This window comes from Ochotona princeps, chromosome 28, assembly GCF_030435755.1.
Source record: "Ochotona princeps isolate mOchPri1 chromosome 28, mOchPri1.hap1, whole genome shotgun sequence".
In the NCBI taxonomy this organism is placed as follows: Eukaryota; Metazoa; Chordata; class Mammalia; order Lagomorpha; family Ochotonidae; genus Ochotona; species Ochotona princeps.
Genome location: NC_080859.1, coordinates 22,570,282 through 22,581,547, shown reverse-complemented (window position 1 = coordinate 22,581,547; position 11,266 = coordinate 22,570,282). Strand labels below are relative to the sequence as shown.

General features: G+C 51.2%; 1 protein-coding gene across 1 annotated transcript in view; it reads left to right on the top strand.

Moving 5' to 3' along the window:
- Positions 1-1,702: 1,702 nt before the first annotated feature.
- The window catches only part of MAP1B (microtubule associated protein 1B), an 83,510-nt gene continuing 73,946 nt past the window's right edge, over positions 1,703-11,266 (top strand). The window contains exons 1-2 of the mRNA XM_004586156.3: positions 1,703-2,314; positions 9,946-10,047. Coding sequence (XP_004586213.2) covers positions 2,131-2,314; positions 9,946-10,047 — 286 coding nt within the window. The 5' untranslated portion in view covers positions 1,703-2,130. The remainder of the gene's footprint in view (positions 2,315-9,945; positions 10,048-11,266) is intronic.

Below are 11,266 nucleotides of genomic sequence, written 5' to 3'. Positions count from 1 at the left end.
AATACCTACTATGTGACAGTCGCGCTTACCTTGACACAGTCATTGGAACTGCATTCCAAAGTACATAATTGAAAGTCAAAGAAGGGCCCAGCAGCGTAGCCTAGCGGCTAAAGTCCTCACCTTGAAAGCCCCGGGATCCCATATGGGCGCCGGTTCTAATCCCGGCAGCTCCACTTCTCATCCAGCTCCCTGCTTGTGGCCTGGGAAAGCAGTCGAGGACGGCCCAATGCATTGGGACATTGCACCCGCGTGGGAGACCTGGAAGAGGTTCCAGGTTCCTGGCTTCGGATCGGTGTAGCACCGCCCGTTGCGGCTCACTTGGGGAGTGAATCATCGGACGGAAGATCTTCCTCTCTGTCTCTCATCTATGTATATCTGACTTTGTAATAAAAATAAAACAAATCTTTAAAAAAAAAAAAAGAAAGTCAAAGAAGTAAGTGGAGTAAAAGAAAACAACCACAGACATAAAACTGATGGTGGTTCAGAAGGACTGTAAAAAAAAAAAAAGAAAAAGGAAAAAAACGAAAGAAAACACTAGCCAAGGCTGAGTGACGATGACTCAAGAACTTTTGGAAAATGCTTGTCACTCTGTCTCCTTCTCCCACGATGAGCCTGGGTGCCCGCCTCACCTCTCCAATGGCCACCGGATATCTTGACCAGCTCAGCAGGAAACCTTTAGTCTCTGTTCCCTAGTGGCTGCGGCTCTCCGAGGAGCAGAGCCCAAGGGCTGCTGGCCAGACAGGCTCTTCATCCCCCTTGATGAGAGCAGGTAGAGGGTGGGACTCAGAGCGCTTGGCTGCCTTGCAGATCCCCCAGGGCAGGGGCTCAGGAAACAGCCCAGAGTCAAGAACATGTGACCAGTGAACACTTAAGGTTACTTCGGAAATCCTGGTGTTTTCTTGAACACTTTACATGCATTCTAATGCCAAAGCTGGATTGATGAACATGACTTCCCATCCAGTCCTCTTCGCCCAAACTCCAAGCCTTTCCCCCACGGCCCCCTGTGCATTCCTGGGACCCAGGCTGCAGTCCAAACATTGGGTAGAGGGCTTGTCGATGCATTTTTACAAGGTCTTCTAAACAAAGACAATAAAAATCCCCAAAGCTGCATATATTTTCAAAGTCATCGTTGTCACATGAACTGATTTTGCTTCTGTGTTCCCCTAGGAAGTAAACAGAACATTACAGTCACTGTGATCCTGCTGAGTAGCAACAGAACCTTCTCTTTATTCTGTTATGCTGTTCTGCTCAGCATAGCATTAAGAAAAGAAATCTCTATGTAAGATAATACATCTGTATTCCCTTCATCCCCTGGAACACCACAAGCCAGCACTTTTTTTTTTCTTAACCTACTAACCCTTGCAGTGTCGATCCCCAAGCCTGGTCAACAGGAGGCTTAGAGTTTGCATTTTTGGCGTATTCTTTAAAGGAACACGATAAAGGGGCTATTTGTGAATATTGGTAACTAGGCCTAAACGCACAACATTCCGCCTCTCTGGGTGGGGTACCCTCACCCTGCTGCTGCAGCCAGTCTCCTGAATATCCAGCTTTCTGGCAAGGAAGGTCTGGGGCGGACAGGCCTTGATTGTGCGCTTTGGACCAGACAGCCAGCCCTACTCTGGAAATGCAGCCGGACCGTGCGGGTGCGGATGTGGGACGCGGGGTGGGGGTGTAGCCCTGCCCAGCAAGAGCCCTTCTGGTCCCCTAGCCCCTTGGCTCGCGGCTCTGCCCAGACCATTGTCCGCACACCTTGTCCCTCCAGCTTCCGGGCCGCGGGAGAGATGATTTGCTGCGGATGACATCAGCCCTGGGCCAACGGTTGGAAGAGAAGAGCCTGCCACCGCGTGAGGATGTGCCGGGTGGTCCCTTCCTCCTCCTCTTCCTCCTCCCCAGCTCCCTGCCTGGTCTCCATATAAAAGCAGCTCGGCTTCCCCGCCCTCTCTCACTGCCCGCTCCTCTCCGCCGCGCTAGGAGAGGGCGGAGGGGAGAGGCGGCGCGCGGCGCCGGGAGGAGGGGGACGCAGGGGGCGGAGCGCCGACGGCACCTTCGGGGATAATCCTTTCTCCTGCCGCAGAGGAGAGAGCGGAGCGGTCGGAGCGAGGACTGCGCGCAGCTCAGCTAGCCGGCAGGATGGCGACCGTGGTGGTGGAGGCCACCGAGCCAGAGCCTTCCGGCGGCATCGCCAACCCGGCGGCATCCACCTCGCCCAGCCTGTCGCACCGCTTCCTTGACAGCAAGTTCTACTTGCTGGTGGTCGTAGGCGAGATCGTGACCGAGGAGCACCTGCGGCGTGCCATCGGCAACATCGAGTTCGGTAAGCGCCCCCCACCACCACCCCGGGCGCGTGCAGCCACACGACCCCACCCTAGGGCGCCGCGGCTCCCCTTCCCCCAATCCCCGGCCCCGTCCTTGCCCACAAGCCAGCTGAGTGGGTGTGAGCCCCAGAGGGGGAAGAGTCTCTGGTAACCTTGAGCATTCTGTCACTGGGCTGGGTCCGCAGCCTTGCGCTCTACATGAAAGGCAGGTGTCAAAGGAGCAGGAGCCCTAACAACGCCGCAGCCGCAGGAGGGAAGAAAAGCGGGGTGGGGGGCCCTGACACAGCCACTCCCTTCGCCCCCGCCCTTCTGTCCGTGCCCTCACACCTGGGGCACAGCGAGCATCTCACCGCGGACCGCTCAGCCCCCTAGAAATGTCCTTTCTGGTTTGTACTCTCCATCCTTTCTTCCTCCCTCCCCCCCCCCCCATGACTCGGCTGGTCTGAGGGCCACGCCCGCTCACCACCACCACCACCACCCCCCGCCTCACTCCCAGAGCGCAAAGATGGAGAGCCGCCCTCGCCCGCCTTCCAGGCAGCGAAGTCCACCTCATTCCTGCCTCTGGGGCCCCCAGCTGCAGCTTTCAGAAAGGACAATGGGACCCCCAAGTTGCAGGGTGGGGCTGCTGCTTTTCCAACTCTCAGCCTCGGGAGTCAGGGCTGGAGGGGAGGCGGGGAGAGACCAGCCCCTGGGCGAGGTGCGCACCCGAGGCGCGCTCCACAGAGGCCGAATAGCGGTTCCCGGGCAACCCTGGGCGGGGCCGCCGGGCGCAGCCTTCCAAGGCGCCAACCGACCCGGCCCGGCCCGGCCCGGCCCGGCCCGGCCCCACCCGCGCTGTCGCAGTGCCCCCACCTGCCCGCCGCACCTGCCCCCCGCACTGCGGTGTCCCCATTGGGCGCGGCGTGCCAGCCGTGCGCCCCCGCGGGGGCCCCGAGGCTGGGCGCGCTCCTCGCCCCCTCTTCCTCCCCCGCAACCCTCTCCGCCCGGCTTTTCGTTGCCCTCGGGCCCCCGGGGCTCTCTGCCGGCCCTGCCCTGCCCTGCCCTGCCCCGGGGCCCGCGGGGCCGCCGCAGCCAGCGCCCTATTCTCCTGGGGGGTGCAGGAGCGGCTGTGCCGGAGACACCGGCTGGTGGGCGTGGTGCAGTCCGCACTGCGGTCTCTACGGCAGCCCGAGGCGGACAAAGAGCGTTCAGAACGCAGCCCTCGTTCCCGCTCCCCCAGCACAGGCAAAGACGACAGAAAAAAAAAAAAAAAAAAATCTCGCTTTTTTTTTTTTTTTCCCAAAACAGAAACGCTGGAGTTTTGGCCTCTTCGTTTGGAAAAGGCCACTGGTCTCGGGAACAAAAGGTTGCTTGGGTGGGGACTGGAACTGCAGGTGTGGTTCTTTTGTTTAACTTTAAAGCTGTGCTTTTCCCTTTCAGCTTAAAAAAAATGTGAGCAGAAAGCCTGGATGGTATTTCATTTGAAAAAATCCAGAGCAAGAGACATTTCAATAGAGAAATGGCTTGAACATCCGATAAGCCTCCGTTTTCCAACTATAGGTTTTTGAGCGGGTGTGATTTAATTTAGGTGGATTTTTTTTTCTTTTGGTCCCCGATTATTTTCCTGAAAATTCACTTGTCCCGACTTTGGGTGTGGCCATTGTGGACATGAATGACTTTGGATTTTTTTTTTTCTGCCATCCTTGGTCAGCAGCATTGCTGACAGATGATCACATTTGAGGAAATGCTTTTCTAGCCATTAAGTCTGCACGCCCCCATCCCGCCCACTCCTGTCCCGGGAGGTGCCCGGAGAGGGGATCGGTCCCCGTTTGGGAAGGGGGATCTGAGAGAGGCTGGCAGGCTCAAGGTCACCGCAGGCTTGGGCGACTGACAAGTGCGGTACTGCAGCGTCACTCTGTTCCGACCCTGTGGTGCTGTGCGGGTGGAGGCAGGCGGACATCAGAGGCGGATCTCCACGCAGCCGAGCTGGCCTGTGTAGTCAGCCACTTGTGGGCAGCACCCCTTGCCGGGAGCCGTTTGGCAGTCACCTGGCAACCGTCATTATCTCGCTGCTTTGTGGCTCAGCTGATCTGGCTCTCAGTGCCCGCATTCTCCAGGGGGTTTGTTCAGGCGGCAGCCCTCGGGCTTATTCTTCAACACACTGTTGCAGGCCTCAGTGATAACATTCGGATTTGTTTCCCTGGCTTAAAAATTTAAGGGAAAAAAAAATCGGCTCAGTGTTCCGTGGAGGGGAAGGGACCGCACCCCCACCCCTTGTAGAGTTGAAGTGCACTCACTTATGTCATCCAGCTCAGGAACCACCTTTCCTGGAATTCCGAAGCCCCCTGGGTGATCCCTCCGCCTTCCTGAGTGTATATTCCCTCTTTTGGTGAGGTGTTTGCATGGAACTCTTGAAATGGCTGTATCGATCCCATTAAGCAGCAGCTAAGTGAATGAGCAAGAAGCCATTTCCTTCCGCACGCTGATAACAGATGCTGCTTTCCCTTGGAGATGGCTCCCTTGGGTCCTGGGGTCTGGATGCAGTTGAAGCCACAGAGCCCCTCTGAGGCTAAGATGACTTAGCAGGCAGGCCAGCAGGCAGGACTCAGCAGGCAGGTGCCAGCTGGGTCTCCTGCAGAGGTCACGGCTGCTTCTGCTGTAGCTGGCTGGCGCCTGCGGGGCCGCTGTGTGAAGCTAGATGGAGCTGCTCCGGGGAGCTCAGCCCTGATGGTGCGCTGCAACCTGTTCTCCATCAGTTAGGCCTGCTTCCTAGGCCCCTCCTTGTCTTCATGGAGACACAGGGGCCTGGGAGACCCTGCTGACTTGGATTCTTGCTGTTCGGTTACCCGAGGCTCCCTGGGAAGTCTGAGAAATCATGATGACAAGGAAGATGGTGGCTGCACAGTAACCCCACAGGCTGAGTGGATATTTAGTATCCGAGTGGATACTTAGTAAATGTTCTTGGATCCAACCTAGAGGGACTTATTGTTGCTTTCTCAACCATGTTCATACAGCCCAGGGTAAGATCAGTGGTTTCTTCCCTGCGATTTGAAACAATGGTTTCCTCCCACTGAGCTAGTTTTATTGATTTAGTATTGCAGGACTTCATTCCAAACCTTTGGCACAACCAACGGTCACTGTTCCTTGGCGTCTCCTTTGCCAGCTCCCTGATTCACCTGCAGGAGGAACTCAAGATCATCCTTCTGTGCAGTCAGACCGGGCAAACTGTTCTAGAGCCTCGTGCAAGGACCTGCCTTTCTTTGGTTTATTTCATTTCTTTTAGGAACTAAAACATATAAGGAATGCTAAGGGCCAGTTTGAGATTTTTGAAGAGTGTCATTTTGCCTTCGTTGAACACTGGGAGTCAGCAAGCTTTGTTCATGAAAAGATAGATGTTGTAACTTGTCCTGCCCTGGATTTTTAGCTGTAATTCCAGTTGATTACAATGTAACATTCTGATGTCCCTTGATTGACTGTGTTCCTTCTGAGATAGTAACCTAGGAAAGATCTGGCATCTAATTTTCATTTTTCTTTCATTTCAAACCATACCAAAACCATCCTTGGGGGGAGTCAATGAGATATTAAATCACTTACATTTATATTTTTCAAAGTGCAGAAAGAGGATTATCTGCTTCACGCTGCTTCCCTGCTATTACCCACTAAGGGCTCTGTGGGCCGTGTTGAAAGGCAAGCCAGTCCCCAAAGTTGATGGTTTGTGGTTCATCTTGCAGGGCTTATTTTAAAAAGCAAGTTACAACTTCCAGGTCAGTAAATAGTGTTTCATTGCCTTCCTTTGGTTTCTAATGTAAAAGGTCTTGTAAGGTGTAATTCTGAGCAGCGCTTTGAAACTGTCAGATATCTGGATAGTCTATTGTTTGTACTGCATATAAGCACATCCAGCTGTTAGCTTTTTTTTAAGAGCAGGAAAAGTAGGAAGTAGCCTGTGAGAAATGAAACCTTCCTGAACTTAGCATTCCCTTTGTTTGTCTCTGGTTCATGATTCTAATCTGATTCCAGATCATTTTTTTTCACTCCATTTTGCAAACAAAAGCCAATGATTACAGGTTGGCCATTTTGAGATTTGCAAAAAAAAAAAAAAAGAATTCTGAGAAGCCTCCTTCTCACTGTGGACAATGAAAGCCCACAAAAGGACCTCAATCTGTCAGAGAAAACCTGTGTGCTGTCCACACGTACATCTGGCGGCACAAGGGCATCTCACTGTGCTGTCTTGGGCCGGCTGTCTCCTTCAGAAAACGAATCGATCTCAGCTGGCCTTTCACAGGGAGATGCTCTTCCTTTGTAATTGTTGGCTTCACTGAGGCTACTGCATCAGGCTTGCCGGAGCAGTGGGCTGGGAGCGCTCAGCCTGTGCACGCCAGGATTCCTGGCTCGTTGTCATTTTTCACTCCGGGTTGCTCTGTGCTGCCTCTGCCCCCACCTTTTCCTTGTCCATCTGTAAATGTCAGGAGCTGGGGTGCCTCCTCTTTGTGTGCGGCTACCCCTTGAGGTCAGGGGAATGAGAAGGAGCGAGATCCTTTGTTATCCTCTTGGTCACCCAGGATAGCTCGAGAGACCACCTCCCCTTCCAGGGCTGGGCCATGGCCGGAGGGTCGGCCCTTGCAGCATGATCCATACCTAGTGTTTTTTCCGACTAGGCTAAGCCAGAAAGGACCACAGAGATCATCAGAAAAAGGCCAGCGGTGCCTCGTGATGTTTCTGTCCCCATCAGAGGCCAGGCTGACCGGCTGCTGAGCGCCTCTTTGCGAACTCACCAGGAGTTAGCCATCCGTTTAGAGAAAGGAGGCTGTGGGCAAAGCCAGTGAGGAGAGTGCTCACCTCTGGCTGCGTTAGGGACAACCCTGGGATGAGCCATGTTCGCTGCCACTGAGAAACACACCCTCTTTTCACTAGTCTTGTCCAGGACGAGAAGGTTGGAAGAATGCTGGTTCTAAAATCGGTTTAGGAAGTGGCCTGATTCCAAAATTTCCTTTCCAGCCACAATAAATAGCAGTCCCCATTGTAACCTTGATTTTCTAAGTGCTGTTGGTAATTGTGCATTGTTAAGAACTAATTTGGCTGGAAAGTGTTTCCTTAAAAAGAGAATCCTAACTTTTTCTTGTCACAGAGGTGTGTGTGTGTAAAGGAGAAATAATTATACCGGATACTTACTGGTGCACTTTGAAAATTACCCAGTGGGTGTCTCCTCCTTTAGCACTTACTCCGTTGCTAAATTATAAATATAGATGGAAATAGCCATTGCTTGTGCCGTGACAGATTCATTGAAGCCAAAGGAGAAATTGGCCACCGACAGGTCTGTGTAGAACCTCGGATGGAATTGTTCAGATAATGCGGCCATTTAGACGTTACTGAGCACAAAGACACAACAATCATATGAATGTCATTTAAATACATGTGTCTTGTTATTAACTTACTGACCTAGCCTGACAAGCCAGAAGACAGAATGGAGCTCTGATCTGCAGCATGGAGTCGCGTCAACAATACTAATTAAGCAGCTCAGACAGGAGCCCAGCGATTTTTCACTCTAGGCGCGTATAGATAGTGTATATGTTGAAGTAAAATATTCTAATGAATTCAGACCTCTCAACCTGTCAAGCTCTCCATGAAACAAAAAGACCCCATTTGTCATCTCTGCAAGTGAAAAGAGCCAGGAAATCGCAATATGCCTTTCTTGTTCAAATTTCAGTACTCCATTAAGCAGAGATGCAAACCGAGGCCATTAATGTTTCTAGGGAGACCCATAAGATGGGCCCTTCTAATTGCGCCTCTCTTTAGGAATCTCAGCTTTTTTCACACCTGAATTCTTCCCATTATTCAGGGGAGGAGTTTCTGCGCCTGTTTAATGGACATACATCTGTCTAAAACTACCTCAGGGTCGCAAAGGTCTTTGGTGTGCAATCTGAAGGTCTTGGTGACGTGCACTAAGTGGAGTGTCCGAAAGCTTTTCTGTGGCTTAGGAATCTTGATTCTTTATGCGATAGGAAGGCTGCATGAAATACACGGAGGTCTGTAGAGACACGCATGAAGGATGGAGAGCTGTATTTAAATAACATATTACTGTCTCTACTCCCAAGCCATTATGTGCTACGAGTGAATAAAAGTGCAGAAGTGAGTGGGTGTTTCTCGGGAGATGGTGAACCTGCCGCGGTACTCAGAGGCTCAACCCCTTGTCCTTAGGAGACATGAAATATAGACACTTAATTTGTCCTATACAAAGGCACAAGCATAGAAAGATGTATTTTTGTTTGGGAAAAAGATAGATAATTTTAAAAGAGCCATGTTGTGGAAATGTTGTAATAACCATTTTGTATAGTTTTAATATTCTTTTACATGACATACAATATAATTTTATGCACACTGACACATGATTGATATCATGCATAAAATGCAATTTTATGTGACATATCTGTTTATGTACATATCATAGATTTATGTATACACACACACACAGGCATCCTAGAGTTCTGGGGTTTCCCAAGCTCCCCTGGCTTGCTGTGCTGAGCTCTGCTTTGGGATGGCAGGAGAGGAAGCGGAGGAGGAGTGCCGAGAAGTCACGCGCACAGGAACTGCCATTGCTATGTTTCTGATCTGTGCTGCGCTCAGCCCAGAGAGAGGAGGCGTGACCTCCCATGGCCCCCGACCCCATCACAGTTTTGTAAAGTGCGATCACTAGCCACAAGTCTTTACCTCTGGAGGAAAAAAATAGTTCTATACAAGGAGTCATTGTGAATGAAGGAGCTGCCCGCCAGCCTGTTCAAGTGAAAGCTCCCCTGGCCTGTGTGCCAAGCCTGGAGGGCTGGTCCAGCCTCCTTAGTCAAGTTCACACAGGTATCAGAAGGATACCCGGAGAGGGAGGGTGAGAGATCAAGCTCAAATAGGTGGGTGGGTATTTGGCTTTGTGGTTAAGGTGCCCAAGTCCCACTCTGGAGCTTCTGAATTTCATCCGAGTCTCTGGCCCCTGATTCTAGCTCCCTGCAGTGCAAAGCCTCCCAAGCAGGTGATGCCCCAAGTAATTAACTGAGTTCCTACCACCATGTGGGAACCATGGAGCTCCTGGCTCCTGCCTTTGGCCTTGCCCAACCCTGGCACTTGGACAGCGAATGTGGAAGTTCTCTCTCTCTCTCTCTCTCTCTCTCTTGTTCTTGCTCTATCTCTCAGCCTCTGAAATGAATCTTTGTGGCCAATGGGAGGGGCAAAGCAATGAAACCAAACTTGCGCACAAACTGTCAGTTAGAAACCGAGGCCTGGGTTTGAGGGCAGCTCACTGTGCCCCTCCTGCCTTCACTCTAGGGTTTTTCCACCTACAGTGGCTCCTGAGACTAGTCTGGTGGCCTTTCAGCCACAGAAGAGCTTGCCATTGTCCTGCCTCTTTTATTGCTTCCCTGGAGGGAAGCCTGTCATTTTCCTAATAACTGTTTTCTTTTTACTCTTCCAGGAAAGCTGCATTTACATTTTATGAGGGCAGAAGGTCACCCCACATTGGTGGCCAGCCCTCCTTGTGACCTGCTGGGGAGACCTCTCCTGCCCTCCCATTTTGCGGATGCCCACTGCTTGTCACCAAGTCGTGTCCTCACCTAGTCAGGCTGTGGTGACTCCCTGGAAGCCCATCAACTCTGTTCCTTTCCCTCCTTAGGAATCCGATCGTGGGACACAAACCTGATCGAATGTAACCTGGACCAAGAACTCAAGCTCTTTGTATCGCGACACTCTGCAAGATTCTCTCCTGAAGTCCCAGGTGAGGTGTCTGTTCCGTGTGAGTCAGCTGAGAGTTGAAACGGTGAGGGTCCAGCCACCAGCCAGAAGGCTCTGCCTGGTGCATCCAGAAGGCGTCTTAACCTGTTGCTCAAGGGTTCTTTGTGCTTGGTGTTCTCTGTCAGGCTAGCTAGCAGCCGCTGTGTGAGTTACTTATTTTGTGGATTCTTGCTGAGAAGTTTGGAAAATTGTAGGGTAGTCCCTTCTTTTCTCCCTCCTTCCCTTCCTCTCTTCCTTCCTTTCTCATTTCTTACTGTACTCCAAGCTCGAAAAAATTGCAGACCATTTCGGTATCACTTTTATGCAAATGAAGTTAGGAATACAAGTTGAATGCCATCAGAATCCCACATTTCCCTTCCCTTCTAAGGAACCATCAGCCGCATTTCAAAATGAATTATGCATCATCATTACATGATCACTACCTCCCCCACTGGACTGTCACATATATATTTTTAATAAAATGTGGGTAAGAGTCTTGTATTCCAAACTGCTATTAAGATAGCCTTTTGGAGGCAAATGTTGTGGTATAGCATGTTAAGCTGTAGTGCAGGATGCTGTCATCCCAATATGCGGAGTGCCTGGGATCAGGTTCTTTCTATGCATCTACTTTTGATCCAGCTTCCTGCTAATGCTCCTGAGAGGCAGCGTAGGATGGGTCTCCATGTGGGAGACTCAGCTAGGATCCCTGGCTCCTGGCTTCCAAGCCATGGGCATTTGGGGCATGAAGAAGCAGATGGAAGACCTTTCTGTTTCTCTCTCTCTCTCTCTCTCTCTCTCTCCTTTTGAAAAAGAAAAAAAATCATAACAAACATTAATAAATAGCCTTTCTTCCAGAGATGAAAAAGACTACTAACAGCATAATTAAAGGTAAGGACACACACATTAATCATATGCCAAGATGCTGTGGCAATGAGCCACCTTGCAGGGGCTGCGCTCTCACCGTGTCTGGTGCAGGGGGCCGGAGGATGTGTTCACACCAGCCCATTTGCTTCAACAGTGACCCACCTTTCTCCTAGTTGGTCATATTTGATGATTGTGAGATGTAGTTTTTAGCCCCTAAAGAGTTCCCAACCTGGGATAAATTTCTGAAAATCTTCCTCTTTGATCCTCAGGGACACGGGTTAAATTGAATGTCCTATCGCTTAAACGTAATGTGACATGTGGTAAACTCCTGAACACGTGCTTTTGATATGGTATTGCTA